Source organism: Polypterus senegalus, chromosome 13 (assembly GCF_016835505.1).
Source record: "Polypterus senegalus isolate Bchr_013 chromosome 13, ASM1683550v1, whole genome shotgun sequence".
NCBI lineage: Eukaryota > Metazoa > Chordata > Cladistia > Polypteriformes > Polypteridae > Polypterus > Polypterus senegalus.
Window position 1 is genome coordinate 73345202 of NC_053166.1, and position 26065 is coordinate 73371266.

The 26065-nt window shown below is 37.1% G+C and overlaps 1 protein-coding gene across 2 annotated transcripts in view; it reads left to right on the forward strand.

Moving 5' to 3' along the window:
- The first annotated feature begins 2977 nt into the window (after positions 1-2977).
- Positions 2978-26065, forward strand: part of elk1 (ETS transcription factor ELK1) — a 150157-nt gene continuing 127069 nt past the window's right edge. The window contains exon 1 of one of the 2 annotated variants that reach the window (XM_039775543.1): positions 2978-3560. In XM_039775543.1, the coding sequence (XP_039631477.1) occupies positions 3536-3560 (25 nt within the window). In that variant the 5' untranslated portion in view covers positions 2978-3535. The remainder of the gene's footprint in view (positions 3561-26065) is intronic. The other variant, XM_039775545.1, reaches the window with a different exon arrangement.

The window sequence follows — 26065 nt, forward strand, 5'->3', positions numbered from 1 at the left end:
ATCCTAAACTGAATATTAGTGTAGACAAATGAGCTCCTGTTCATCTTGCTCGGCTCTCCCTCTTTCTAATCGAACAAAGTGAATCAGCCTTACAGCTTCACCAATGCACTTCCAAACTGCATTGTGATTTTTTTCCTTGTTTTTTTTTTTGCAGTATCACTTCTTGATATTTTTTACCTACCTATTCCTGTTACTAATTTTACTCTCACTCAATTAAAGTTCTTCTTCACCACACTTCACTTAACACATTGTATTCATGTTTACCTGTAATCATTTTTTTCACATCCATGGTGTTTCACCAATATCTCTGGGTCCAGTGCAGGGTTTCTTTAGCACCATTCTCATTTTTGCACACTTCCACTACTATACAGTGTCACTTTGTTACTTTTTTTCTCATTAAACTTAAAAAGATTTACTGTGTACAGCATCTCTCATGCACTCACTCACTGTCTTCATGCACTCTTGCTCCTTAAACACACTCTGTTAATTGGAGTCTCTATGTTGCATTACTCTCTTTCGGTAGCACACTTATGCTTAAATAATATCCATTTGGCCGTAGTTCTTGCACACTTTCAGAACTGCATAAACTATCTGAAGACCCTGCTTTAGTACATTCACAAATCAATACCAACACTGTGTGTTTTGTGCTTTTAAAATAGGAGACATAAATTTTCTTTTCGGATGTTATGTTTCCCAGAACTTTCCGCAATGCAATATGTATGCACTTCGAGTGCCCAAATAGTTACGTCACTACCACCTGCATGTCAGAACAGGTCATCCACCTGAAGTTAAGGATATTGGCATGGACAGTACTTGGATGGGAGACTTTAGAAAAGGCTAAGGTTTCAGCAGGAGGAGGTGTTAGTGAGGCCAGCTGGGGGAGCTTATCATGTGGTTTGTGTGTGGATCCCAATGCAGTGATGGGGACACTGTGCTATAAATATGGTGCTGTCCTTCAGATGAGATATAAAACCAAAGTCGTTACTCTGTGTGGTCATTAAAGATCCCTTCTGAAAAGAGTAGGGATTCCCATTTTGGCCTCGTCCATTCTGCCCCCCTAATTGTCCCCTGTCTCTAACTGACTACAAGATATCTCTCACCCCTTCTCCACCTAATAGCTAATGTGTGGAGAGTGTACTGGTGAAAATATGGCTGCTATTGCATCATCCAGGTGAGTGATGCACATTGGTAGTGATTGAATTGGCTCCCTTCTATGTATGGTAAAGAATTTTAAGTAGCAAGAAAAGTGCTATATAAATGTGATTATTATTATTAATTATTATTTTAATATTGGCACCCAAAAAGGTTACTTAACTATCTGTGACTGTGTGACTGTTCACCCCTATTTACTACAGTAGTATTTTGTGTGCAGTTTTTGGTTTAATCCACATTTATGGCCCTCTTTTGCTGTGGTACGCTTCCATGTTTTTCTTCCTTAGCACACCATCACTCCTACCCAGTGTTTCTTTAGCCCATTACTCTTGTTTTAGTAGATTTAATGGTACATAGTTTCAGTTTCTCATTTTCTCAGTGTTAGTAAGTTAATGCCTGCACACGCCTGTTGTTCTTACTTTAGAATGTTCTCACACTCTAGTCACTTTTGCATTTATTATTTTAAACCACACTTAAACTGCTGTGCAGAATAATGCACCCCTTGCACTCCCCTGCCTTTACCACACTTTCACTGTGCAGTGTTTATTTTGAACAGTCTTTTTTTTGCACATACACTAGAATATGGTGTCTCTTTGCCACTTGTAATTATTCATTTTCTCTCTGATAATGCTAGACTGTTTCTATTTGATTTTTGTTTTGTACTCTTGCACACAATCATTTTTGCACGTTTGCTTTAGAACTTCAGTAAAGTGAAGTCAAAGCTTCAATTATGCACACAGTCACTACTGCTCGGGTTCTTTTGGGCACTCACTGCCTTTATTACACTTTCACTTCTGTGCACTTTTCTGTTTAAGCACAATCTTAACTCCTGTACTGTATTTTTAGAACTTTTGTTTTTATGTCACTCTTATCACAGAGAAGTTTGTTCTTCAAACACTAACTGCATTTTGCACTATCTACCTCCTATGTATTTTCTTGTTTCAGTCCAATCTCCTTCACAACACCTATTTAGGATTTTTGCTTTATCCCACTCACGACACTGTAAAGACAGTGGCATGGTGGCACAGTATTATGTGCTGCTGCCTCACAGTTTGTGTGGAGTTTGCATGTTCTCCCCATGACCAAAAACATTCCAACTCTTTAAATTGCTTGTTATACTACTTGTCTCCATGACTTTTCAGCCAGGTTGCTTCATTTTGATAGATAGAAACATGTGGGAAAGATTGGAACCCCATGACCATGTGGGTTTCCTGCTGGTGATCTAGTTTCCTCCCACCCAAAGACACGCTGTTTAGATTTTTCTAATGCTAAATTGGCCCAGTGTGTGCTTAATGTGTGTGTGTGTTCACCCTGTGATGATCTGGTACCCTTTCCAGGGTTTGTTCCTACCTTGCGTTCTATGTTAGCTGGTGTAGGCGCAAACCCAAAGCGACCCTAGTCTGGATCGAGCGTATTAGAAAATGACAAGACGTGACAAAGTCTCTTCGTTAGTCTTTTGCATACTCTTACTATTGATAGGACATAAAAGTATGAATTTCGCTCTACTATTGTGCTGCGTTTCTTTTGCAAACTTCTATGTAATCCTCTGTCTAATGTAATTTTCTTTCTCCTGGTTTCTTGCATTTGATACACTTTTATCTTCCTGCTCTAAATAAATTACCCTCTGGGTTGTCTCTGTCAACCAATGATTCTTTCCTAACCAACGTGGTTTTTTTTTCTCCTCGGGCAGCAGGACCTATCCCACACCGTAACCCGATATGGGCTGGCAACAATAGGTAACAGCATATTCCCCTTGTCAACGAAAAAGGAAAGATTAAAGCTGACAGAAGAAAGGTTGAGAAATCTCACCTCCGCATGTACTGTAGGGCGACACCACTACGCCGCTGCTCTTATCAGCGAGTCGCGGCGCCAAACTGGAAGTGGGTGACGTAACACGCTGGCCAACACTGCCTATGCTGCGCTGAAAGCGCAGCCTCACACAGAAATGGGCCGCCCGCGCGAGTCGGGGGAAGGAAAGCTGTCGAGCCGAGTGTCGACGATGAAAGCCGAGCGTTCCCGATACGCCTCCACCGTCCGGGAAGCAGCATGGCACCAAGCACTGAAGCCCTAGTGCCAGCCTCGTAGCGACCCTAAAGACGCAGTACCGGGGGAGGTGGTACTTATATTCGTAAAGACGGAACTCCACGGAACCAAAACCGCGCACTTTTCGCTTTACCGTGGTTTAAAACATGGAAGAGGTGGAGCTACCTGCGACACGAGAGTCACACTCTTAATCAAGACGCTTCTTTATTTGATAATTGAGGAGAGGGTGGCAGGACCGCAGAGGTTTATATTTTTAATATCTATTATATGTTCTTTTAATAATGGAAGAAAGGACCCTATGACGTTGAGACACTGAACTTCAAGGGACGAGCAGGAAGATATGGATTCAAGCTCAGTATTAAGTGGTAAGTTCTTTTTTTCTCAATTTTTAAAACGTTTTATCAGCCTAATATCTATACAGCGCGCTGCAGTTATGTAATAGACGCTATGTATGATGTCACGAGCGTTGCGGTGACGCTATCTCTCACTTGGAGTGGGCTGCTTCTTCTGTTATCGAAAGCAATTTGCTAGCGTTGGCATTTGCGAAGTTCATTGTTATTAATGGAGAGCATCGGATTCTTCGTTTTATATTTCCAGTAATTCCACCCTATTTCACCTAACTGCGAGTCGACACTGTTTACCTCGGATTCACGTGCGCACCCACGCGCTGACGGGCAGAATCGATTAATCACCAATTCAGTAATTAGACATTGCCTCCCACCCACTAAAATTTGGAGTTTAGGATGTATGTATAAAATGAATGTTGGCAATTAGTATTATTATTTGATTTAAGCCGTAGGAAAACATCTTGCATTACTTGCAGGTTAAAGCTTTTTAAAAAACACCTCTTTCAAATAGTCAAGCTTTCTTTCCCCTTGGAGGTAAAAGCCCTTTTTATCTACAGGTATCGTGGATATATATTTGATTACCTTTTTCTTTATTTCTGTGTCAAGTTCCCAATTCATTAATTCATTCATTTTTAACATTGTGTTGTATTGAGCAAGTAACCAGTGCTGTTAGAAACCTGTCATTAGTAGCATGACAATTCAACTGAGTGCACATTCAAACCCATATCCATACATGTTCAGATAAGACCCTTTCAGATTCTCCAGTCCACAACTTACCTAAGCTTCTTTAAACAATGTAACTACTGTAGATGGGTAGAGACATTATTTGCTTTATAATAAAGGTACCAGTCTCGGTGGTCACTAGTTTGTAGGCCTGAGTGGGCAAGGTGCTTTCCCTGCAAACTACATGTTTAATCCAAAATCGATTTATATACTGTATCATGCATTTTGTTAATCTGTTTTTACCATTCAGACCTAGAACCTAATATTACCAACAGTCTATATATAGTTAGTAAATAAGAAATATGTTCAGGAATTTTGCATTTCAAAAACATTCCAACTCTATAAATTGCTTGTTATACTACTTGTCTCCATGACTTTTCAGCCAGGTTGCTTCATTTTGATAGATAGAAACACATGGGAAAGATTGGAACTGCATGTAGTGATGACAGCTTAAAGCTCTTTAAAACCTTGTTTAGGTGAATCCTATGTAGAGTGTTAATGTGGTCCCATACTGGCATCATTGTTATCTTGTGGTTTCTTATTTGGATTCAATCAAAACTCATGCTGCTAGCCTGATAGGAAGCTTCATTGGTTGTTTGTGATTGTGTTGACCTGATGTGCTGTTCAGAGTTATTCAATAACTTATGCACAATTGGGCAGGGTAGGCTCTATTTAAACCTATATGTAAGTATGCAGGTATTGAAGATGGATAGAGGTGTACGTATGGCATCTGAAGATGGAGCCTCTTATTTGTCATCACTCATACAAGTCTTTCTGTGCTATTTCAGATAACAAAAGCTTTTTTCCTTAATGAATTCAGTGGATGAATGCATTCTTATCCAAATATTAAAGTGCTAGTGTAATTCTTTGTTCAGTTTCACACTGTTGGGTTGATTCTGAAAGTACACTTTGTGCACAAGAACAGGAGAGCAGTCACATTAAGCAAATATTTCAGGTAAATCAAAAAGATGTCCAAAGATTTCAAAATTAACTAGGAAACACTCTGACCTCTGATCTTTGAAGAAATATGATTTATGTTATTTCTCAAAAAACAAGGCATTTGCATTGAAAAAGCAAGTCCAATATGCAGCAAGCTGTGATGAATTATGTGTTTTGACACCTTTCTTTCATGGCCAACATTATGTTTTTCAGCAATTTACGTTACAGTAGCTCTTCTCTGAGATTGGAACAGACAAGCTAGCCTTTGCTCCCCATGCAAATCAGTGAGGCTTGAGCGTGCATGACCCTGTCACTGGTTTACCATTTGTCCTTCTTTGGACCACTTTTGGTAGGTATTACCCACTGCATCCCGGGAATACCCCACAAGACCTGCCATTTTGGAGATGCTCTGGCTTAGTCATCTAGCCGTCACAATTTAGCCCTTGTAAAAGTCACTCAGATCCTTTCGCTTGCCCACTTTTTCTGCATCCAACACATCACGTTCAAGAACTGACTGTTCACTTGCTGCCTAATATAAATCTCATACCTTGACAAGTGCCACTGTAAGGAGATAATCAATGCTATTCATTTTACTTGCCAGTGGTTTGTTTTAATGTTGTAGCTGATCGGTGTATATTTTATATGTGGATTTAAAAAATTTATTTAGGTTTTTCGATTATTTTTGATTGCAGGGGAATACAACAAAGGCATGCCTGTCATTAAAGTAGACATTACTAATATACTAATCCAAGATCAAGATTAATTTGGCTTGACAATTGATTAAGGTTTACTTGATTAAAACAATAGTGACAGCAGATAACACCAGAAAAGGGACTTGGAAAGACTTAGTGACAGCTAATCACAATATTTGCTATAATTGTTAAAATGAAATATAAACAGCCTCAGTAGCATCACTAACAGGTATATGATCTGCTAAAATGAGTCTTAAAATATAATTTTCTATTGTATATAAGTTCTTTCGAATGCACATATAATTTTTGTTTGTTTTTTTTATAATGTCTAATACTAATTAGGATACTTGGCAATGCCCAGGGTGAAATTGCAAGTGCTAGTGCGGTCACAAAATAAATTCCCCAGGGGAGAAAATTTTGTTCCCAAAACAAAATTTCATTGACTAAATCAGGTGGGGGAACTATGAATGCATGTACCACATTTCAGAAATACTGTACCTCCTAGGGGCCCTAGCAAAATTTAGCAGAGATGAGTTCAATAGTGTGAATTTGCTCTGGATAAGCACACATTTAATTTTATGTTTTAGATGATATATTTGAACATTAACTTTTCTTACACTCCGTTTTATAGTCACATTGTTTCTGTTTCAAGTAATATAAGGAGTTGATTCTTGGCACAAAAATTTACACTTGTCCGTGCAACTTATTTAATCAGTTTCAGTGATTTACAGTGCAGTATACAGTAATGTGGATATTTAGATTGTGGATACAAAAAGATCAAAATGCACTAGAAATCTGTGGGTTGGAATTGGATGAATGATGGTTAAGTTTTAAAACCAGCTTTTCCAAGCAGAGACTCCTACACTGTGCATGCATGGAATAATAGACAGCTAAATGTAAATTTTTTTCAAACTAGAAAAAATGTCCTGTGACTTTTCTGCTATTTGAAATGCTACTTATATGTTATACATACATAGGCTGTTGATTTCTCTGCATGGCCAACTATATAGAAGTATTGTTTTGTTTTGTTTTTTTCAATTATATAAAAGGATGGCTATGCTGTAAAGAAAGTATTCTTTTTGCTTCAGGCAGTTAACTGTTGTTTGAATATTTAAACCAGAGTAAAATAAAGAGCTTCCTGATATTGAATGCTGCAAAGATAAGGGAGTGGCAGGCTGATAATAGGGGGAGTACTAGTTACTGTAAACTTCACTTTGAAGCTTTGAATACCATTTTAACGGTGTGTTGACATGGCTAGATATTTTTACTGTAATTTCTACCTTTTTAAAAAAGTGTTAACAATTGCTGTTAGGCAACTATTGTAGTTTGAAGCCAAACATTGGATTTTACGAAATTAATTACTAGGGGAATTGGGCATCCCGCTTAATGATTAGTGTTGCTGGTTCACAGATTTGTGGACCAAAGTTCTATTTCTGACCAGCCCTGCCTGGGGGAAGTTTTGTATGTTCTCCTCATGTTTGCAAGATATTTTAGTTGGAATTTGATAGGTTACATGGAAGGTTTAAATAGGCTGGAGTACTAGTGTGGTTGAGTGTGTCAAGCAATGGTGCTTTATCAAGAAACTGGCCAGCACCAAGTGTTGCCAGGATAAGCCCCATCCAATGTTATGGTGAACATGAGTTTGGAAAGTCGGCTATTGGAATGATATGCACTGGTTGCAGAACTGTAAAATGTTTCTTGTGCTTCTGTTAAAAGTTTAAAAGTGTGTGGCACTAGTCCACCATTGACTGTACAATAAAGCATAGATCATTCACTTATTTCAACAGTGCTCCAGCTATAGTAATACAGAAATAATTGTGCTGTACTTGTGATTTATAAAACACTTTGGAGAACAGTGTCAGCTAACAAAAAAAATACCATCCTATCAATGACTTTCTCATGGCCCACTTAGTCATCCCCCTGTGCTCACACTGATGCAAGGCCAAATTTTAATCACTAAATTAACCTAATGGGCATGTCTTTGGGAATGTGGAAGTACCCAAAGGAAAGAATCACCATTAATTTAATATACTGTATGTACACTTTATGTTGTGCACAAGCAAGTAGCTGTAAAATTCACAATTATTTCATTTATTTCCTTGTGTATAGTTTCTGTTCACAGTCCTTTATAATTGGTTCTGTACTGTACTTGTGGTGGTCATAAGTGCCACAGAACATCTATGTGTTGATATCATTAAATATTCAAGTATAATTCAATGTGGAATGCATTTTCAAAGCTGCATAATTGGTAAAATAGAATGTAATTTAGTAAAACATAAGAGAGTGTTGTGGTCCTAATTATAGTGTTTAATGAGATATTTTGGAGGTAAACTTTTAAAGCTCATTGAGGGGAAAAAAAACTTCTTTTTTTATTTTTTGTACTTTTTAAGAAAGTGAAATAGAAAGTTTTAATATTATCTATACATATGTCTATACTGGTAGAACAAATACAGCAACTCATCGGGTGCAAGGATCTATCGGGTCAGTCCATTACAGAGAGTTTATTCAAACACAATATAAACATCATATAATCTTTTGTGCAGCAGATTAGTGATTTTTTTTTCCAACAGTGTAATTCAGTGATTAACTAGTATGTATTTATACTTTGGCATTCACATTCTTTGTCAAGTGCATAATGGTGGCATAACTCTAAAGTCCTGGGTTTGAATTCAGTTGTCACCGTCAGGGCTGTGAAGTTGGAGTCGAGGAGTCGGAGTCTGAGACAATTTTGGGTACCTGCAGTCGGAGTCGGTACATTTTTGAATTTAAATTGTAATGAGAAAAATACAGCAAGTTCAAATGTCACATTTCAAAAATAATAGTCATAATTAAGTACTTATCTGATATAAGAATAAAGCCCAGTGCATAGTTGTGTTACTACTTGTGTGAAGTTCAGCTCAGCTATTATACAACCTGACATTCACATATTGTTATCTGGATTATGGTACATTACAAAAAGTGTTTTCATTTTAATTCAGATATAATGTGTTTAACAAGTTAATTTGAGTGTAAACAAGTGTAATGATGTAGATGTAGGTATGTGCTATGGCTTGATGTGTGTTCAGGGTTTCGTGTCTTTTGTTTAAACTGGCCAATACAGCAGAGAGTCAGCTCCCTAGCCAGTAGTTCTGTGCTTAAATGACGTGTAGGTTGCCTTCCTTTAATCAACATGAAAAAGATGTTCAGATTATCTTAATCAATGATTAGAAATTAGCTTTATGTACCCAGGGCATCTGAAATAATCTTCAGTCCCACTGAACCTAAATTGCATTAAGCAAATTAAAAAAAATATATTTTATGGATTACCTGTGAATCACTAAAAAGTTTAACAACTCAAAATACTAGTGCACATAATTGAGTAGCAACACAGTTTTCACTAGTTTGTCTGAAAGGCTCTCTTTAACACTCTGCTTAAATACAAACCAGGAAATTGAGCACCCAAAAAAAAAAAGAAAAACAAGCAAAACATAAATTCTAATACTATTTAAGTGGTTGAAACGAAATAAAAATGTTAAAATCAATGAAAAGCTCTGCTGAGCTTAAGCTACTCTATTATTTTATTAATGTACAGCAGGGCTATTTAATTGGCGGCCCACGGGCCAAATGCGGCCCAGAATCAACCTCCCAGTGGCCCGGCCCGTGGTTCCGCCCATAGATAATAAATTAATATATATTATTCATAAATTGTTATTTAATATAATTTAATATATATATTATATTAATATAAATATATAGTATATTAATATAAATATAAAGTATTTATTATGTCTATGGTCCCGCCAAAAACACGCATTCCTACGTAAATTACGTAGCCTGCAACACGCAAACAATGCAGAGCGTACCGATAGTAGCTTAGATTACTATCAATATGTCTTTCTCAACACTGAAACGTAAAATTGCCAATGAAAACCGTAAGTTTAACCCTGCCTGGACTGACAAATACTTGTTTATTTTTCCGCCACATCCAAACGCCAAACCGATGTGTTTAATTTGTAATGAGTGCGTTGGAGTATTTAAAGATTACAATGTGCGGAGGCATCATGTTGAGAAACACCACACTTTTCGCACCAATTTTCCAGAGGGATCTCAAGAGAGGACTGCAAAAGTGCAGAGTTTGATTGCATCTTACAACCGGAGCAGCACTACCATGGTGCGGTCATTCACAGCCCAAGAGAGAGCTACTGTAGCATCCCTTCGTGTTTCCTGGATACTGGCAAAAAAGAAAAGGCCATTCACAAACTCTGAAACCGTGAAGGACTATATGCTGGCTGTCGTGGATGAGGTGATAAATGACGATAAAATTAAAATGAGCGTGGTATCTGCTATAAAAAACGTGCCCCCGTCAGATACTTCAAACATTCGTAGGGTTGAAATTCTTGCTGCAGATGTGTATGAAACGCTGTTAGGAGACCTGATGAAAGCTGATACTATGTCTATAGCAGTAGATGAGTCCACAGACAGAACTGATACTGCTCAGTTGTGCATATATGTCCGTTTTTTTGATGGCAAATGCTTCCGAGAGGAGCTGCTCGGCCTACTGCCGTTAGAAGGACACACAACTGGCGATATAGTCTTTGGGAAAATTTCCGCCTTTTTTTAAGACAGTGGTCTGGATATGAAGCGTGTGTGCATGCTTGTGACAGATGGGGCTCCGTTCATGACAGGGAAAGTGAATGGTTTGGCAGCACGTTGGTCCGCTGTTGCACCTCAGTTGATCTCCTTACACTGCATTGTGCATCAGGCGTGTTGTGCACAAAACTAAGCGGCGCTCAAAACGACAATGGACAGCGTTATGGCTATAATTAATTTTATTCGCTCCACATCAAGCCTCCAACACCGCTTATTCCGCATGCTGCTGTCAGAAATGTCTGCTGAGCACCACGACCTTCTTTTGCATAATGACGTGAGGTGGCTGTCCAAAGGCAAAGCACTGAAGCGTTTCTGCGGTCTCAGAGAAGAGATCATAACTTTCCTCCGCGGCAGCAAGCAAAAAAAGGCAGAAACGCACTTGAGTCGCATACTGGACGACAACTTCATGGCCGATGCCTGCTTTCTGAGCGACATATTCAAACACCTGAACGATCTCAATTTGGGACTACAAGGCAGAGACAAAACTGTCATCGACCGTGTGGAACAGATGCGCGCATTCCAAGTTAAACTGGATCTTTTCACAAATGATTTGAGCACAGGCCGAATGCTGCATTTTCCGACACTCCGCAAAGGCATCCAAACCCCCGCACAAATCACGGATGTGATGACAGATTTCATTGCGATGTTGAAAAATAACTTTGCTGGTTGATTGGATGGACTTGATCTGCCCACTGAGTTGGCCGTTTTTGTCAGAGACCCGTTCACTGTTGAAATAGAAGGGTACTTATCCGCCAGAGCTAAGAAACTGGTCCCTTCCATTGACGAGGGGAAATTCACACTCGAACTTGTTGACATGCAGTCATCTGTAACCATGGCACAGGAGCTTTCCACTAACAGGCCTGCAATGTTTTGGACTGATGTCAACGCACATCAGTTCCCTAACATTAAGAAAGTAGTGATCGTCATGCTCAGTATGTTTGGATCAACATATACATGTGAGTCAAGTTTTTCACACATGAACTCCATAAAAAGCAACTCTCGTTGCTCCCTGACTGACCATACTCTCCAACAATGCCTTCGAATTGCATTGACAACTTACGAGCCTAAAGTCACTGCTCTCGTTCAAAACAAAAAATGTCACTTCTCCCACTAAGTCAGCAGGGTAACTGTAGCCTACAATACATCAATATAATGTGGGATGTGTAACAGAGGCATGCCTAATCACACATGGTGATTTAAAATATGTTCCCTCAGTGTTGTTATAGTTGTGAATACTGTGCACTTTTTATTTTATGCACTTTGAGATGTTCCTGGGTCAAATGTGTGCAAGTTGTTTAGATAGATAGATAGATACTTTATTAATCCCAAGGGGAAATTCACATAATCCAGCAGCAGTATACTGATACAAAGAAACAATATTAAATTAAATAGTAATAAAAATGAAAAGAATTAAAATAAAATTAATGTTCGCATTTACTCCCCCGGGTGGAATTGAAGAGTCGCATAGTGTGGGGGAGGAACGATCTCTTTAGTCTGTCAGTGGAAAAGGACAGTGACAAAAGTCTGTCACTGAAGCTACTCTTCTGTCTGGAGATGACACTGTTAAGTGGATGCAGTGGATTCTTCATGATTGACAGGAGTTTGCTTAGTGCCCGTCGCTCTGCCACAGATGTTAAACTGTCCAACTTTAATCCTACAATGGAGCCTGCCTTCTTAACAAGTTTGTCCAGGCGTGAGGCGTCTTTCATCTTTATGCTGCCACCCCAGCACACCACCGCGTAAAAGAGGGCACTCGCCACAACCGTCTGGTAGAACATCTGCAGCATCTTACTGCAGATGTTGAAGGATGCCAACCTTCTCAGAAAGTATATTCTGCTCTGAGCTTTCTTACATAGAGCATCATGTTTCAAAAGGAAAAAATGTTATTTCTAATAGCCTACTACTGTGCACTATTTTGTTTTATACACTTTGTGATCAGATAGGTCAGATATGTAGCCTAGGTCAGTTTTTTTTCTTTTGTAAGTAGAAAAAATAGGGGCTACCTCAGATTCTGTTAATTCAGCTCTTTTTGTATGCACCTTTTGCTCTGCAAACTGACCAAATTTAAAAGAGAAACAACGAATAAACCTTATGTTTTTCAATAAATTTGTTTGTGTTGGTTTTAAAATTTGTCATTACGAGCTGCTTCGCCGCTAAAATAACTGGCCCAGCTAACCTTCTTGATTTGGCAATCTGGCCCAACTGAATTTGTAATTGAATAGCCCTGATGTACAGTATAAGAAAGACTTGAGACCAGGTTTATTCTTTTAACAACAACAACAAATCATTTATTTGTATATCACCTTTTCATACAAAGCTCAAAGTGCTTTACAGGATGAAGAAAAAAAATATATATGTATAAAAATTAGGCAATACTAATATACTAATTATCAAAGAATAAAGTGAGATCCGATGACCAGGGAGGACAGAAAAAAAAAAAAACTCCAGAGGGCTGAAGAAAAAAACAAAATCTGCAGGGGTTCCAAGGCCATGTGTCTGCCCTGCCCCCACTAGGCATTCTACCCAACATAAATGATCTAAATCAGTTCTCAAAAGTCATTTTAAGTAGGTGGGAGTTCTTTGCAGAGAATACACAAAAAACTTATGATTAAATTTACAACATTGTTAAATATCTTGAATCAAAACTAACAACAGCATCTTTTTTTGAAGGCAGATGAAAAATTGTTAATATTGATTTTTGCGTTTCTTATGTTTTTTTATTTTTTCCCTTGAAACTGAATACAGACAAGCTGCACTTGTGAAACTAGTTCTTAATATTATGCTACTAGGAAATCATGTGTGTGTTAGCAAGGTTAGAGTGTTGCAATGATGGCATTGGCTTGTTGTGTAAGATAATGACATAGCGGAAATTGAAAATATTTAAGTTTATTATTAATACTAGTTAACCAATTAAAATAAGCAAGCTTAAAATGATCAGGTTTCAGCTCTTGAAATAAATAATGCAGTTTTTGCTTCAGAATATTTTGACTGGTCCATTGTACAGTCTGTCATATTTTACGGCACCAATCTTTGTATTAAGAGGGACATTACATTTAATTGCAAAAAAAGTATGCGCCCATTTTTTTTTCTTCAAATATTTACTAAGTTTACATTTAGTAATTTCTAGCATACTAGAAAAAGCACAGACTTCATTTTTAATCCTATTTTTTCATTATGATTGAGCATTATAGACACATTTAGAGGTAATATGTTTATTGCATTCCTGCTTAAATCTATTTTCAGTACTTTTCACAGTTAAGTAATAATATGTGGAATGAATGGAAAATAATAGGATCAATAGTTATTTTTCTTTAGTATTTACATAGTGGCAGAAAGTGTTTTGGGTATTGTGTCCTGAGATTGTTCTTGCCTTGTGCAAGAACCCTTCTCTAGATCATCTCATCTTTGTGAGATGGATGGGTAGTTAGGTTTATTGGCTATTCTAAATTACACTTGTGTAAGTTGGAGTGTGCACTACTACGATTGATCAACACCCTGTACACAGTTATTTCCTTCCATTCATCTGTAGGAATACCAGAAAATGGGTGGGTATGTTTAGATCATCTTATTTCTACATTTTTGAATCACCTAGCCCATTAAAGTTAACTCTTATAAAATTACTATTTATGGCATATCATATTCAAATGTAAAATTCTTAAGACCACAGACTTAAAATTGTTTTGAATTCTTGCCACAATGAAGCACAATAAAGGGACCACACAAATTTGACCTTGACCCTTAGTTATGCTGCCTCACCCTAGGCAGCCTGACTCATGTGCAAAAGGCAACCTTCAGCTTGCATAACCACATGGTTATTGAAAGTTCAAAAATAATCAGAAAGTCACAAAAATGGAGAAAAGGAAAACCATGAAACCTAAAAATCCAAAAGAACTAAGCAAAGTACTTTATAATTAAATAATATATATAGCAATATTATTAAAAATTAAATAATGTACAAATCAAAAAAGACAAAACAAAAGGCAGAAATTGGGGGGAAAAACAGAGCAAAAATTGGTATATGAAGAATTCCAAACAAAATTCAAAGACTGCACCTTATCCAGAAGCTCTGGATCATAACCAGAAAATCCAAACAAGAATAAAAGAAAATAAGCAAGAATCAAGATATAACTACAAATAATCAGTACTGAAACTGAAGTGATAAATTCAGCTTCTCCTTAAATACAGTAATCCCTTGTTATGTCGCGTTTCGACTTTCGCGGCTTCACTCTATCGTGGATTTTATATGGTAGCATATCTAAATATATAACGCAGATTTTTCACTGCTTCACACGTTTCTGCATACAATGGGTCTTTTTACTTCTGGTACATGCTTCCTCAGTTGTTTTGCCTAGTTGATTTCATACAAGGGACGCTATTGATGGATGACTGAGAAGCTACCCAATCAGAGCACGTAGTTAAGTTCCAGTGTGCTGACTGGCTCAGTGACGGAGCGCCGAATTCGATTCCACTGTGTTAACCAGGAAGTCTCATCTCGCTCATTCAGCATCAACGTGATTCACTGTGTAAAGAGTTAACTTTTGTGCTCTTTTGTGTTTATCTTTGTGCATAGTCAGGCACTTCGTTATCGCTCCAAAATGATCTGTTCCTTCTACTGCTTCAGGGGCCATGCCCAAGCGCCAACGGAAGATGCTAACGATTGCCGAAAAGATAAAAGTTTTGGATATTTTGAAGGGAGGGAACAACTACACTGCTGTAGGACGCCATTACGGCATCAATGAGTCCACAATTATTTTTATTTAAAAGGGAGGAAAAGAATGTAAGATCTACGGCCGCACTGTCTTCTAAACAGGGCGCAAAATGAGTTGTAAGTGGACGTAATAAGGCGGTAGTCCGAATGGAATCTGCTTTAGAAATTTTGATTGAAGACTGCCAGAAGAAGAACAACGGCGGTGTTGCACAGTCACCTGAAGAGGCTCCTTTAGAAGAGCTGTAACACTCTCCTTTGTTGTGCAGTAAATTTAAACTCATGGTTATCGGACAAGTCGTCGTGTCATTGTTGGTGAGTAATCATAATTAATTTTCTAAGTACAGTACTTAGTACATTTACGTACATTTAGTGTCACTGTACACACATTTTACTGTATACAGTTTTTCTTGCATTGTACGTATTTATTGCTAGTGGCCTGTCTATCATAATGGCTGTAACATAAGTGATATTGGAGAAGCTCGATATCTTTAAAATAATATTTAGGTTTTACTGTATATAAACAGTGTATTTACATACATAATTTCAACGAATCTTACCTAATATCTAAGAGAACTTAGAAAATTGTTTATAAGAGTGTGGGAGAGTTTATAAGGACTTAAAATATATAATGGTTTTTACTTTGCGGATTTTCACCTTTTGCGGGGGGTTCTGGAACACAATCCCCGCGATCAAGGAGGGATCATTGTACTTGCTGAGGCAGTTCTCCAATTGCAGCATTAGGTGGCCTCGCCTCCTTGGGCTCCACGTGAAGGGTACAGGGCAAATAACACAAAATCATTAATAAACACCATATAAAAGAAAATCATAATATTACAAAAATACAGCCAAAAACAGAATTAATAACATAATTTGAACAATTGTGACAAAATAAAAAAGTAATTTTAAGTCAACTATGATTCATCTTATCAAAGAACTATTGATCAATTATCATTTTTGCATCTATTGACAAACTGTACACAAATTTTGTTTTTGTACCAATTAGCAAATTTTGGATGATTACCATTACTAATATGTGTAATTTTCATATTCAGGATGACTTTTTTTCCTAGGGTAACAGCCAAGTACCATTTTTAGATACATACGAAAGCAGTATCCAGTGAATGTGCTGAATCTAAAAGCAAGAATTTTCTTGCTGTCTAAAATAGCAAACAGGATGGTAGTTTAATGCAGGGGGTGAAGCTTTTATTTTCCAGCTAGTGCTCCATCTTTCACTCAGAAATGCAATATGATTATGGTACTGTATCCCAAATGTTATTTGCTTGAGTTCAGTAATGTGTGAACCTATACAGCAGCATTTAAAATTTCCATTGATTAAATAACATGGAGTCTCCAAGAGCCTAAAAGATGAAAGGTGAAATAAGATTGACAGATCCTTTTATTTTATGATTATACCACTTGCTAAAAGTAAATCTTGAATTTTAGGAAGGTGATCCAGTGATTTTTAAAGAAGTTTTTAAAGAAGAACAAAAAGTGTAAAACGGGCCCAGTACTTCAATCTAAGGTCCCTAAAGTATGTAAGAAAAATCTTAACACCTTTCTCAGCAATAACCATTACAATATGTTTTAAAAATACAAGGATTCAGTTAAAATGATTATGCAAGTCACAGCTTGACAAGTGCATGTAGTCTTGTTATGTATCTTAAGGTAAAGACTTGAGCACTGTGGCTTCTGGCATGATATTTTGCCTCAATTTTGTAAATGCTGAAATACGCGTAGCTGCAAATTATGATGTCAGCTTTGGTTCTTTTATAATTTGAATTTTTTCAGTTTCATTTCAACATTTTTTAAATCAAAAAAGATCTTCAACTTTGGTAATTCTTGTGCAGTTGGTTTTATTTTTGACCACATTAATAAAACAACTGATGCTACCTTCAAGCAACTGTATTAAATGAAAAACTAATGTGAAATGTGAAAGATGTGTAATGGAAGACTAAAACCTAGTGTAGGAAACAACAACATTCAAGATTAGCAAAGCTCATATTTTGCTGTTTTAGGAAGGAGTGATATCTTTAGGAAGGAGTGATATCTTTTTGCTATATCTCAAAGTTTGAAGTTAGTGGCATTTGAAAAACAGAAGAACTATGAAACAGTCAAATTATATTGTTAAATATTCTACCCAAAGGAAAGTAACGAGAAACCTCTTTTCAGCAGCAAAACAAAAAACTGAAATTTTGGTAGGATTCTGGGGTGTGATAAAGAATTTTAAAACATTTTACTAAATAGGTCCATGTTTTTATTTTTGTACTCAAGTACTCAAATGTACACTGCCTCACTTGAAAATGGTGTGTTGCTTTTCTCCTGAAATGATATGATATAAGTTGTGATTTTCCAAATCATATAACTGATTTGTTTAAAGCAGATGAAAAAAGATAGCTAAGGCCTATGGTGACTTAGTGATCAGGTATTACACTCAAGCAACTTATTGAAAATGTTGTGTATCTACAGTTACTGATTTGCTTTATGGGGCTTTTCTATGACTGGCTGGCTGCACGCAGACAAACCTTTTAGCCTGTCAGTTGAAGCAGGGCACATATCATAACATTGTTAGCATTACCTTAAATTTTCCATATTTCATTACATATTTCTGCAGAAATGGACAGTTAATGTGATTTTTATGAATTTTAATCTATAAAGCTCTAACACCTCTTTAATTTTAGATCATGCTCTTCGGTTGCCTACTTTTTTTTTACACACTGGTGGACTTTCACATTTGTGGCCCTACTTTGTGGATAGATACGATGTTGTGTGCAATATTAATTATAAAACCTATGTGGTTACTATAATGTTGTTGTAACCTTCCTGACATGTTTTGTGTTTAAAAATGTAAATTTCTGTCTTTCTTTTTATTCTGGAGTTTCATGGTTTCCTGTCGTACACATAAATGTTTGTCATTATGCTGTAGGTAAATGTTGTCATTCCCACATTCACAGTGATGAAATAATAGAAAAACTGGGGATGTGTCTAAGCCTTAAAATTACAATTAGAAGATAATCAGTGCTGGATTTTTCCAATCTTGAAGGTGAGGCATCACTCTGTGTTGTTATGAGAATAAAGTTTTCTACTAGCTGTTGTAACAGGCTGTGATCTAGGAAGTAACAAGATGGATGTATGTAAATAATTACAAAAGGCTAAACATCAGTTAGAGACAAAGTTATTCAGGTGTTGGTGGACATTTTATGTCAAGCTTATTTTTTACTGGATAAAGACATGAATTCAACTGACGGTAGCCAAGGACTGAAAGGTTTGCTTTTCTTATGCATGTAATTAAACCTCATCAACAGTGCTGATCCTTAAAAGCTAGAGGTTTTCAGGTTTTTCATTTGGAAGACAAGCTCTTATCTTTTATTAAACTTCTTGCATACCAGTAGTCAGTCAGTCAGTCATTTTCCATCCATCCATTATCCAACCCACTATATCCTAACTACAGGCTCACGGGGGGTCTGCCAGAGCCAATCCCAGCCAACACAGGGCGCAAAGCAGAAATAAATCCCCGGGCAGGGCGCCAGCCCACCACAATAACAGTAGTTGAGGTGTCATTTTGTTTGCTTCTGCTTTGCCCCTTTATGTTTAAAGTATCACTGGGACAGGTGTTATGTTTTTGTAGAAAACATGAATTGCAGTTGTGTTTTTCTTTTATAGACCAACATTTTGGCTTTGTGACTTGTTTTTACTAAACAACATTCCTTTAAATAATCATTTATAACAGTGGATATTTCAGATGAGAACTCTCAACTGCTTGTGTCCTCAAACGAAGCATATTCAGAAAACATAAAAGTAAAGGGGTCATTCTATGTCAAATCAACCGATTTTCCAGAAATCCCACCACACTTTGGTCTCAAAAAATTCTGAAAAAAAACAAGTGTACCCATGTTATTCAGAAGACGCCCTGTAAAATTATTTTGATGTAAGATCAATATTTTCCAAGATACATGCAATTTTGTGAGGGGAGAGGGGTGTGAAATTTGACATGGCTTTATTTTTTTTATCAATTTCACAAGATCATATTTCAAGAACTAAGCCTAGCAGGCTCAAACTTTACATACTGGTTCATTTATAGGTATAGTGCGTAATGAAATCATAATGTTTGGTCCAGATGACACCACTTGGTAAGAGCAGACTTTTCAGGTTATAAAAATCTGGGAAGCATCTTTGGCCAGCAGCCTCTGTTTAGGCTTTCAGAAAGCATACTTCTCATCGATACAGCTTGCTGAATTTTTTCCATGTTTAGATATCTACATAGGGCTTTTCAGGTTATAAAAAATCTGGAAACTGCATCAGGGTTTGACCAGCAGACCTCTCAAATATAATGATATGTTAATATCTTGGTATTGCAGTAGCAGGAATGTGGCCTATTTCATTACTGTTTCAATCAAAGCACAAAGTATAGGGCATCTTTGTCTTTGAGGACAAGATGGTACTGCCTCCCACTGACCATTGTAGGTGCATTAAGCAGTTCAGTGACACACTGTAATGGCACCTAACAAATATAATCTCTAGGTGGCCAATGGAAAGAATGTGCAGAATAGCTTGGATGCATGAAACATATCCAGATGTCTGAATTCCAGTTCACATCACATCAACATTTTTCATCATACATGCACACAACATGGCCTCTAGTAGGACACTGGTCTAATGTGAGGGACACATCTCATCCATCAGGAGAGTTATTGTGAGAGTGCAGGATTTCATCTGCTGCTTCAGTGGTGAATAGACACTGGGTTGACTTTGAGTTTGCCATCTTTGGTAAGGACTTAACAATAGTATTCTTGAGTACCAAATACTCTTTTGGCCATAACGAATCACATTCTCTTTTCAGCAACATGAGATAGGACATTGTCATTTGATATGGAAAAAAGTTTGACATTTTTGATGCTTACTGATTGAAAATAATTATTGACACATGGTGCATTCAGCCTATGTTTAGGATGGAAAATAAACATGAAAGATTTGCATAAGAAGAGTAAGGTTTGTGTTTTAAGAAAGAAGGGGCAATGCAGAATAAATGAAAAATATTTGTAAAATTATATGCACATTCCCACATGCTGTTAGGGTGCTCTGAAAATGAAATCCAAAATGATTTTTTGAATTTGAAAGGTCTGCTGTTCAAATTCTGATACAGCTGCTTTTCCATTTATTGCTTTTTCAGAAAGTCTATATAGTTATCTTCTGAATAAGGAAAAAAATCAAGTCTATGTTGGTTACAAACATGTATTTCTGAGGCCTAAACATAGCTAAGCCAATAACTCCAATTGGACCAAATGTTTTAATTTTGTCACATACTATACCAATTAATGTACCAGAGTGCAAAGTCTACGTCTGCTCTGTGATTTAGTTCTTGAGCTATGGACTTGTGAAATTCATTGAAAACATAAGGCTGAATAAAATCCCCCTTTCCCCTCACTTAACTGGCTGTATCTTGGAAAGTATTGATCTTGCATCACAAAAATATATAGGGTGTCTACTGACTAACATGGGTACACCTAGTAATTTTTACAGAATTTTTTAAAGTGCGTGTGCCATTAGTTGATTTGACATGGCAGTCAGAGAATTTCTGTAAAAGATGTAGGAAAACTAGTTTATGCCTAATGTTATCATTCATATTTGACATCCATTACTGACTTCAGCCTTGTACATTTTATTATAAAACATAAAAGTAAAAATTGACAGTTCTATAAATCTAACAATTCATTTCATACTCTTCTAAAATTGGTTAAAATAAGATTAAATACTGTACTTGGGGGAGTTCTTTGTATAGCATGTTGCTTGATGCAAAATGAAAGGAATAAGTGCTTTGACGTTTTGATTTGCATTTCTTAACTTTTCTTTAACTGTTTTCATATTGTTTATGTTAAGATATTTTTTAAAGTGGCATGAAGTTATTATAGTAAGATTAAATATAAGATAAGCAAATCTCATAATAGTAAACATTCTTTAAAATATAACAGTGCTTATATTAAAATATCTATCCATCTATCTTCCAAACCCGCTCTATCCTTTGCAAGGTAACAGGAGCCTATTCTAGCAAGCATAGGTTGCAAGACAGAAACTATCTGTGGACAGGGCACCAGCCCATTGCAAAATGAATACACAGACAAGTACTGTACACTAGATCCAGTTGAGCATTGCCTAACCTGCATGACTTTGAACTGTGGGAGGAAACCCATATGGACACGGGGAGAGCAGGCAAACTCCAGAGAAGGAGGACCCAGAACATGGACCCTGGCCTCATTGTTGTGAAGCAGTAGTGCTACCACTGCGCCACCTTGCCACCCTTATTAAATTACATTATATTTCCCATCATGCATACTATAATTCTTTTTTCTATAAATAATGATGCATTGATCACAGTTGATCATTTCAGATGAAGATTCAGTTTCATCTTTTTACTGTCACAAGATCCTTTTTCACAATATTAGTAGATGGTATCAATGAATGTTTTTCCTACTTTGCAAATCAAAGTCATGATTGTAATAGTTTTTAGTTCAAATAATTTAAAAAAAGATTCCAATGTTTAATTTTTTGTTCAATTTTTAATCTAAGTTGTTTGATATAATATTGTGACCGGTTTTAAGAAAATAAAAAGGTTTTCTATTTGTGTATGAGATTAATAAACTTAATTGTGAAACTGAGATAATAGAAACACTAGGAAATTACTGTCATATAATGGATGCCGTATGTCAAAATCTGTGTAATGATATTTTTCTAAACTTCTTTTATATTTACTTCAGCCCAAATCCTTTTGGAGAGATGAGTTTTAAAAAAGTGTCAAATTCATCCTAAATGTCTCTATAGCTCAACTATATCTTATAGTCATCTTTTCTTAATTGTTGTTTTTTCTTTTGTAATGAAAGAGCATAAAGCGTAATATATTTTTACAAATGAGGCTTGCTATAAGCGTTGATAGTGCAACAATTAGGGACATTATAAACTGTAATAGGCTGCCACTGTCATTGCTACTTATTTCCCTTTAATTAGTAAGAGCTTCTTTATAATGCATTTATAGTCTCTGGTAATAAAGTAACATAAGGACAAGGTAAATTTTACCTTCCAAAACTGTGGAATCCAGCTGGTCATTTGGTTACAGTTTAATAACCAAAAAAAATTAACAAAATAGAAGTACTGTATACTTTACATTTCTTGATTAGTATTAAATTAGAATGGAAAAACTATTTATATATATAGTGCCCTCCACAATGGCAGGCATATTAAAGCAATGATATTTAGTACTTTGTTGCATATTCCTTGCATGAAATAACTGTGAAGTCTTTGATTGATAGACATTACCAAGTGCTGAGTATCTTCTCTGGAGATGCTCTGCCAGGTCTCTGATGTAGCCATCTTTAGCTCCTGCTTGTTTTGGGGGTTTTACACTTATGTTTTCTCTTAAACCTATAGAAGGCATTCTCAACTCTATTTAAATCAGGTGACTGGCTTAGCCATTCAAAAATTGTCTATTTTTTAGCACTGAAAAACCCCTGTGTTGCCTTAGCAGTATGTTTGGGATCATTATCTTGTTGTAGGATGAGGCACCATCCAATGTGTTTGGAGGTATTTACTAGAATTTGAGCAGATATCAATTTGTGAATTTCCCCTTGGGATTAATAAAGTATCTATCTATCTGATAAGATGTTTCTGTACACCTCAGAATTCATTGGGCAGCTGCCATTAGCAGTTATATCATCAATAAGAGTCAGTGTGCCAGTACATGTGGCAGCAAACACGATGTTTAACAGATGAAGTGGTATGCTCCACACTTTGCTCTTGCCTTCACTCTGATACAAGTTCATTGTTGTCTTGTCTATCCCCAAGACCTTTTTTTCCAGAATTCTGCAGGCTCTTTTAAGTGCTTTTTCACAAACAGTAATCTGACCATCTTGTTTTTGTGGCTAACTCGTGGTTTCCATTAAGCAGTGTGGCCTCTGTATTTCTGTTCATGAAGTCTTCTGCAGATAGTAGTCTCTGACACATGCTCATCTGCCTCCTGAAGACTGTTTCTGATCTGTTGAAAAGGTGTTTGGGTCTTCTTCTTTACCACTGTGAGGATTCTTCTGTCCTCAACAGTGGAGATCTTCCTTGACTTTCCAGCCCCTTTGTGATTATTAAACTCAACAGTGCATTCTTTCTTCTTCATGATATTCCAGACAGTTAATTTTGGTAATCCCAAGGTTTTGCCAGTGTCTCAAATGGTTTTACTCTTGATTTTTAGCTTCATGGCTTCTTTGACTTTCATTGGCACAGCTCTTGTCCTCATGTTGAACAATGGCAACTATAGACTGTAAAAGGTAGAAGCAAGCCTAAGTATCTTAGGCCCGCACTAATGAAGAAAAGAAACACACCTGAGTAATCAAAAACACCTGTGACACCAATTGTTCCAAACATTATGATACCCTGAAATGGGGAGACTGTGGATAAAAAGTGTAGTCACTTCTACATGGTGTTAGCAAGTCAGTGGTTATTTTCCTTCATTTCATCATTTGGAATATAAACGGCACATGTATACACTGCAAAAATAAAATCTAAGCAAGTATTTACAATGCACTAGGAAAGTATTCACAGCGCATCACTTTTTCCACATTTTGTTATGTTACAGCCTTATTCCAAAATGGATTAAATTCATTTTTTTCCTCAGAATTCTATACACAACACCCCATAATGACAATGTGAAGAAAGTTTACTTGAGAGTTTTGCAAATTTATTAAAAATAAAAAAATTGAGAAAGCACATGTACATAAGTATTCACAGCCTTTGCCATGAACCTCAAAATTGAGCTCAGGTGCATCCTGTTTCCCCTGATCATCCTTGAGATGTTTCTGCAGCTTAATTGGAGTCCACCTGTGGTAAATTCAGTTGATTGGACATAATTTGGAAAGGCACACACCTGTCTATATAATGTCCCAGAGTTGACATTTCATGTCAGAGCACAAACCAAGCATGAAGTCAAAGGAATTGTCTGTAGACCTCTGAGACAGGATTGTCTCGAGGCACAAATCTGGGGAAGGTTACAGAAAAATTTCTGCTGCTTTGAAGGTCCCAATGAGCACAGTGGCCTCCATCATCCATAAGTGGAAGAAGTTCAAAACCACCAGGACTCTTCCTAGAGCTGGCCGGCCATCTAAACTGAGCAATTGGGGGAGAAGGGCCTTAGTCAGAGATGTGACCAAGAACCCGATGGTCACTCTGCCAGAGGTCCTCTGTGGAGAGGGGAGAACCTTCCAGAAGGACAACCATCTCTGCTGCAATCCACCAATCAGGCCTGTATGGTAGAGCGGCCAGAAGGAAGCCACTACTTAGTAAAAGGCACATGGTAGCCCACCTGGAAATTGCTAAAAGGCACCTAAATGACTCTCAGACCATGAGAAACAAATTATCTGGTCTGATTAGACAAAGATTGAACTCTTTGATGTGAATGCCAGGCGTCACGTTTGGAGGAAACCAGGCAGCGCTCATCACCAGGCCAATACCATCCCTACAGTGAAGCATGGTGGTGACAGCATCATGCTGTGGGGATGTTTTTCAGCAGCAGGAACTGGGAGACTAGTCAGGATAAAGGGAAAGATGACTGCAGCAATGTACAGAGACATCCTGGATGAAAACCTGCTCCAGAGCGCTCTTGACCTCAGACTGGGGCGACGGTTCATCTTTCAGCAGGACAACGACCCTAAGCACACAGCCAAGATATCAAAGGAGTGGCTTCAGGACAACTCTGTGAATGTCCTTGAGTGGCCCAGCCAGAGCCCAGACTTGAATCCGATTGAACATCTCTGGAGAGATCTTAAAATGGCTGTGCACCGACGCTTCCCATCCAACGTGATGGAGCTTGAGAGGTGTTGCAAAGAGGAATGGGCTAAAATTGGCCAAGGGTATGTGTGCCAAGCTTGTGGCATTATATTCAACAAGACTTGAGGCTGTAATTGCTGCCAAATGTGCATCGACAAAGTATTGAGCAAAGGCTGTGAATACTTATGTACATGTGATTTCTCAGTTTTTTTATTTTTAATAAATTTGCAAAAACCTCAAGTAAACTTTTTTCACATTGTCATTATGGGGTGTTGTGTGTTAAATTCTGAGGAAAACAATGAATTTAATCCATTTTGGAATAAGGCTGTAACATAACAAAATGTGGAAAAAGTGATGTGCTGTATATCCCAAACGTTTTACAATTGATTGAATTTTAGGAAACATCTTTAGGTGAAAAAACTGAATGCTTTTTGCAGAGTATGTTATACATGGTTTAGTTGGTATGCTATACTTGATTTTTAAAGACATACACAGTATTTGTGCATCACTAGCATACAAATTATACTGATAAAGCTGTTCAATAATTACACTAAATACTAATACCTTATACATTTTAACATATATTGGGACTACACTGAACCCTGAGGATTGCCTGGGTTAATTACTTGAAAGAGAGAAGTGAAGTTGCCAAAGGCAAATAAGTATCCACTGTTCACTGAAAAAAGAAAACCATTCAAGAACAGCCTCTGGTACCGCTAGCAACTTGGATAGTCATTGGGAAGCTCATCCCACAGCTTGGGAGCAAAAAACTGAGAGTTTAGCTCATGTTTTGAGAAGAAAGAGAGCCTGAAAGCATGCCAGAGATAACTAGTGACCTTCTTAGAGCAATGTATTGAGAAACAGAGACTGAAACCAGTAAAGGGATGAGCCATGAAATCACCTATAGGTTAAGAGAATAATTTTGTACTGGAGTCTAGTAGTGGTAAGAAACTACTTGAGAATGCACAGTAGAAGATTTGTATAGAAGTGAAGCAAAAGAGAACGTAACACTTAAATTGTAGTGGTTTGGATTA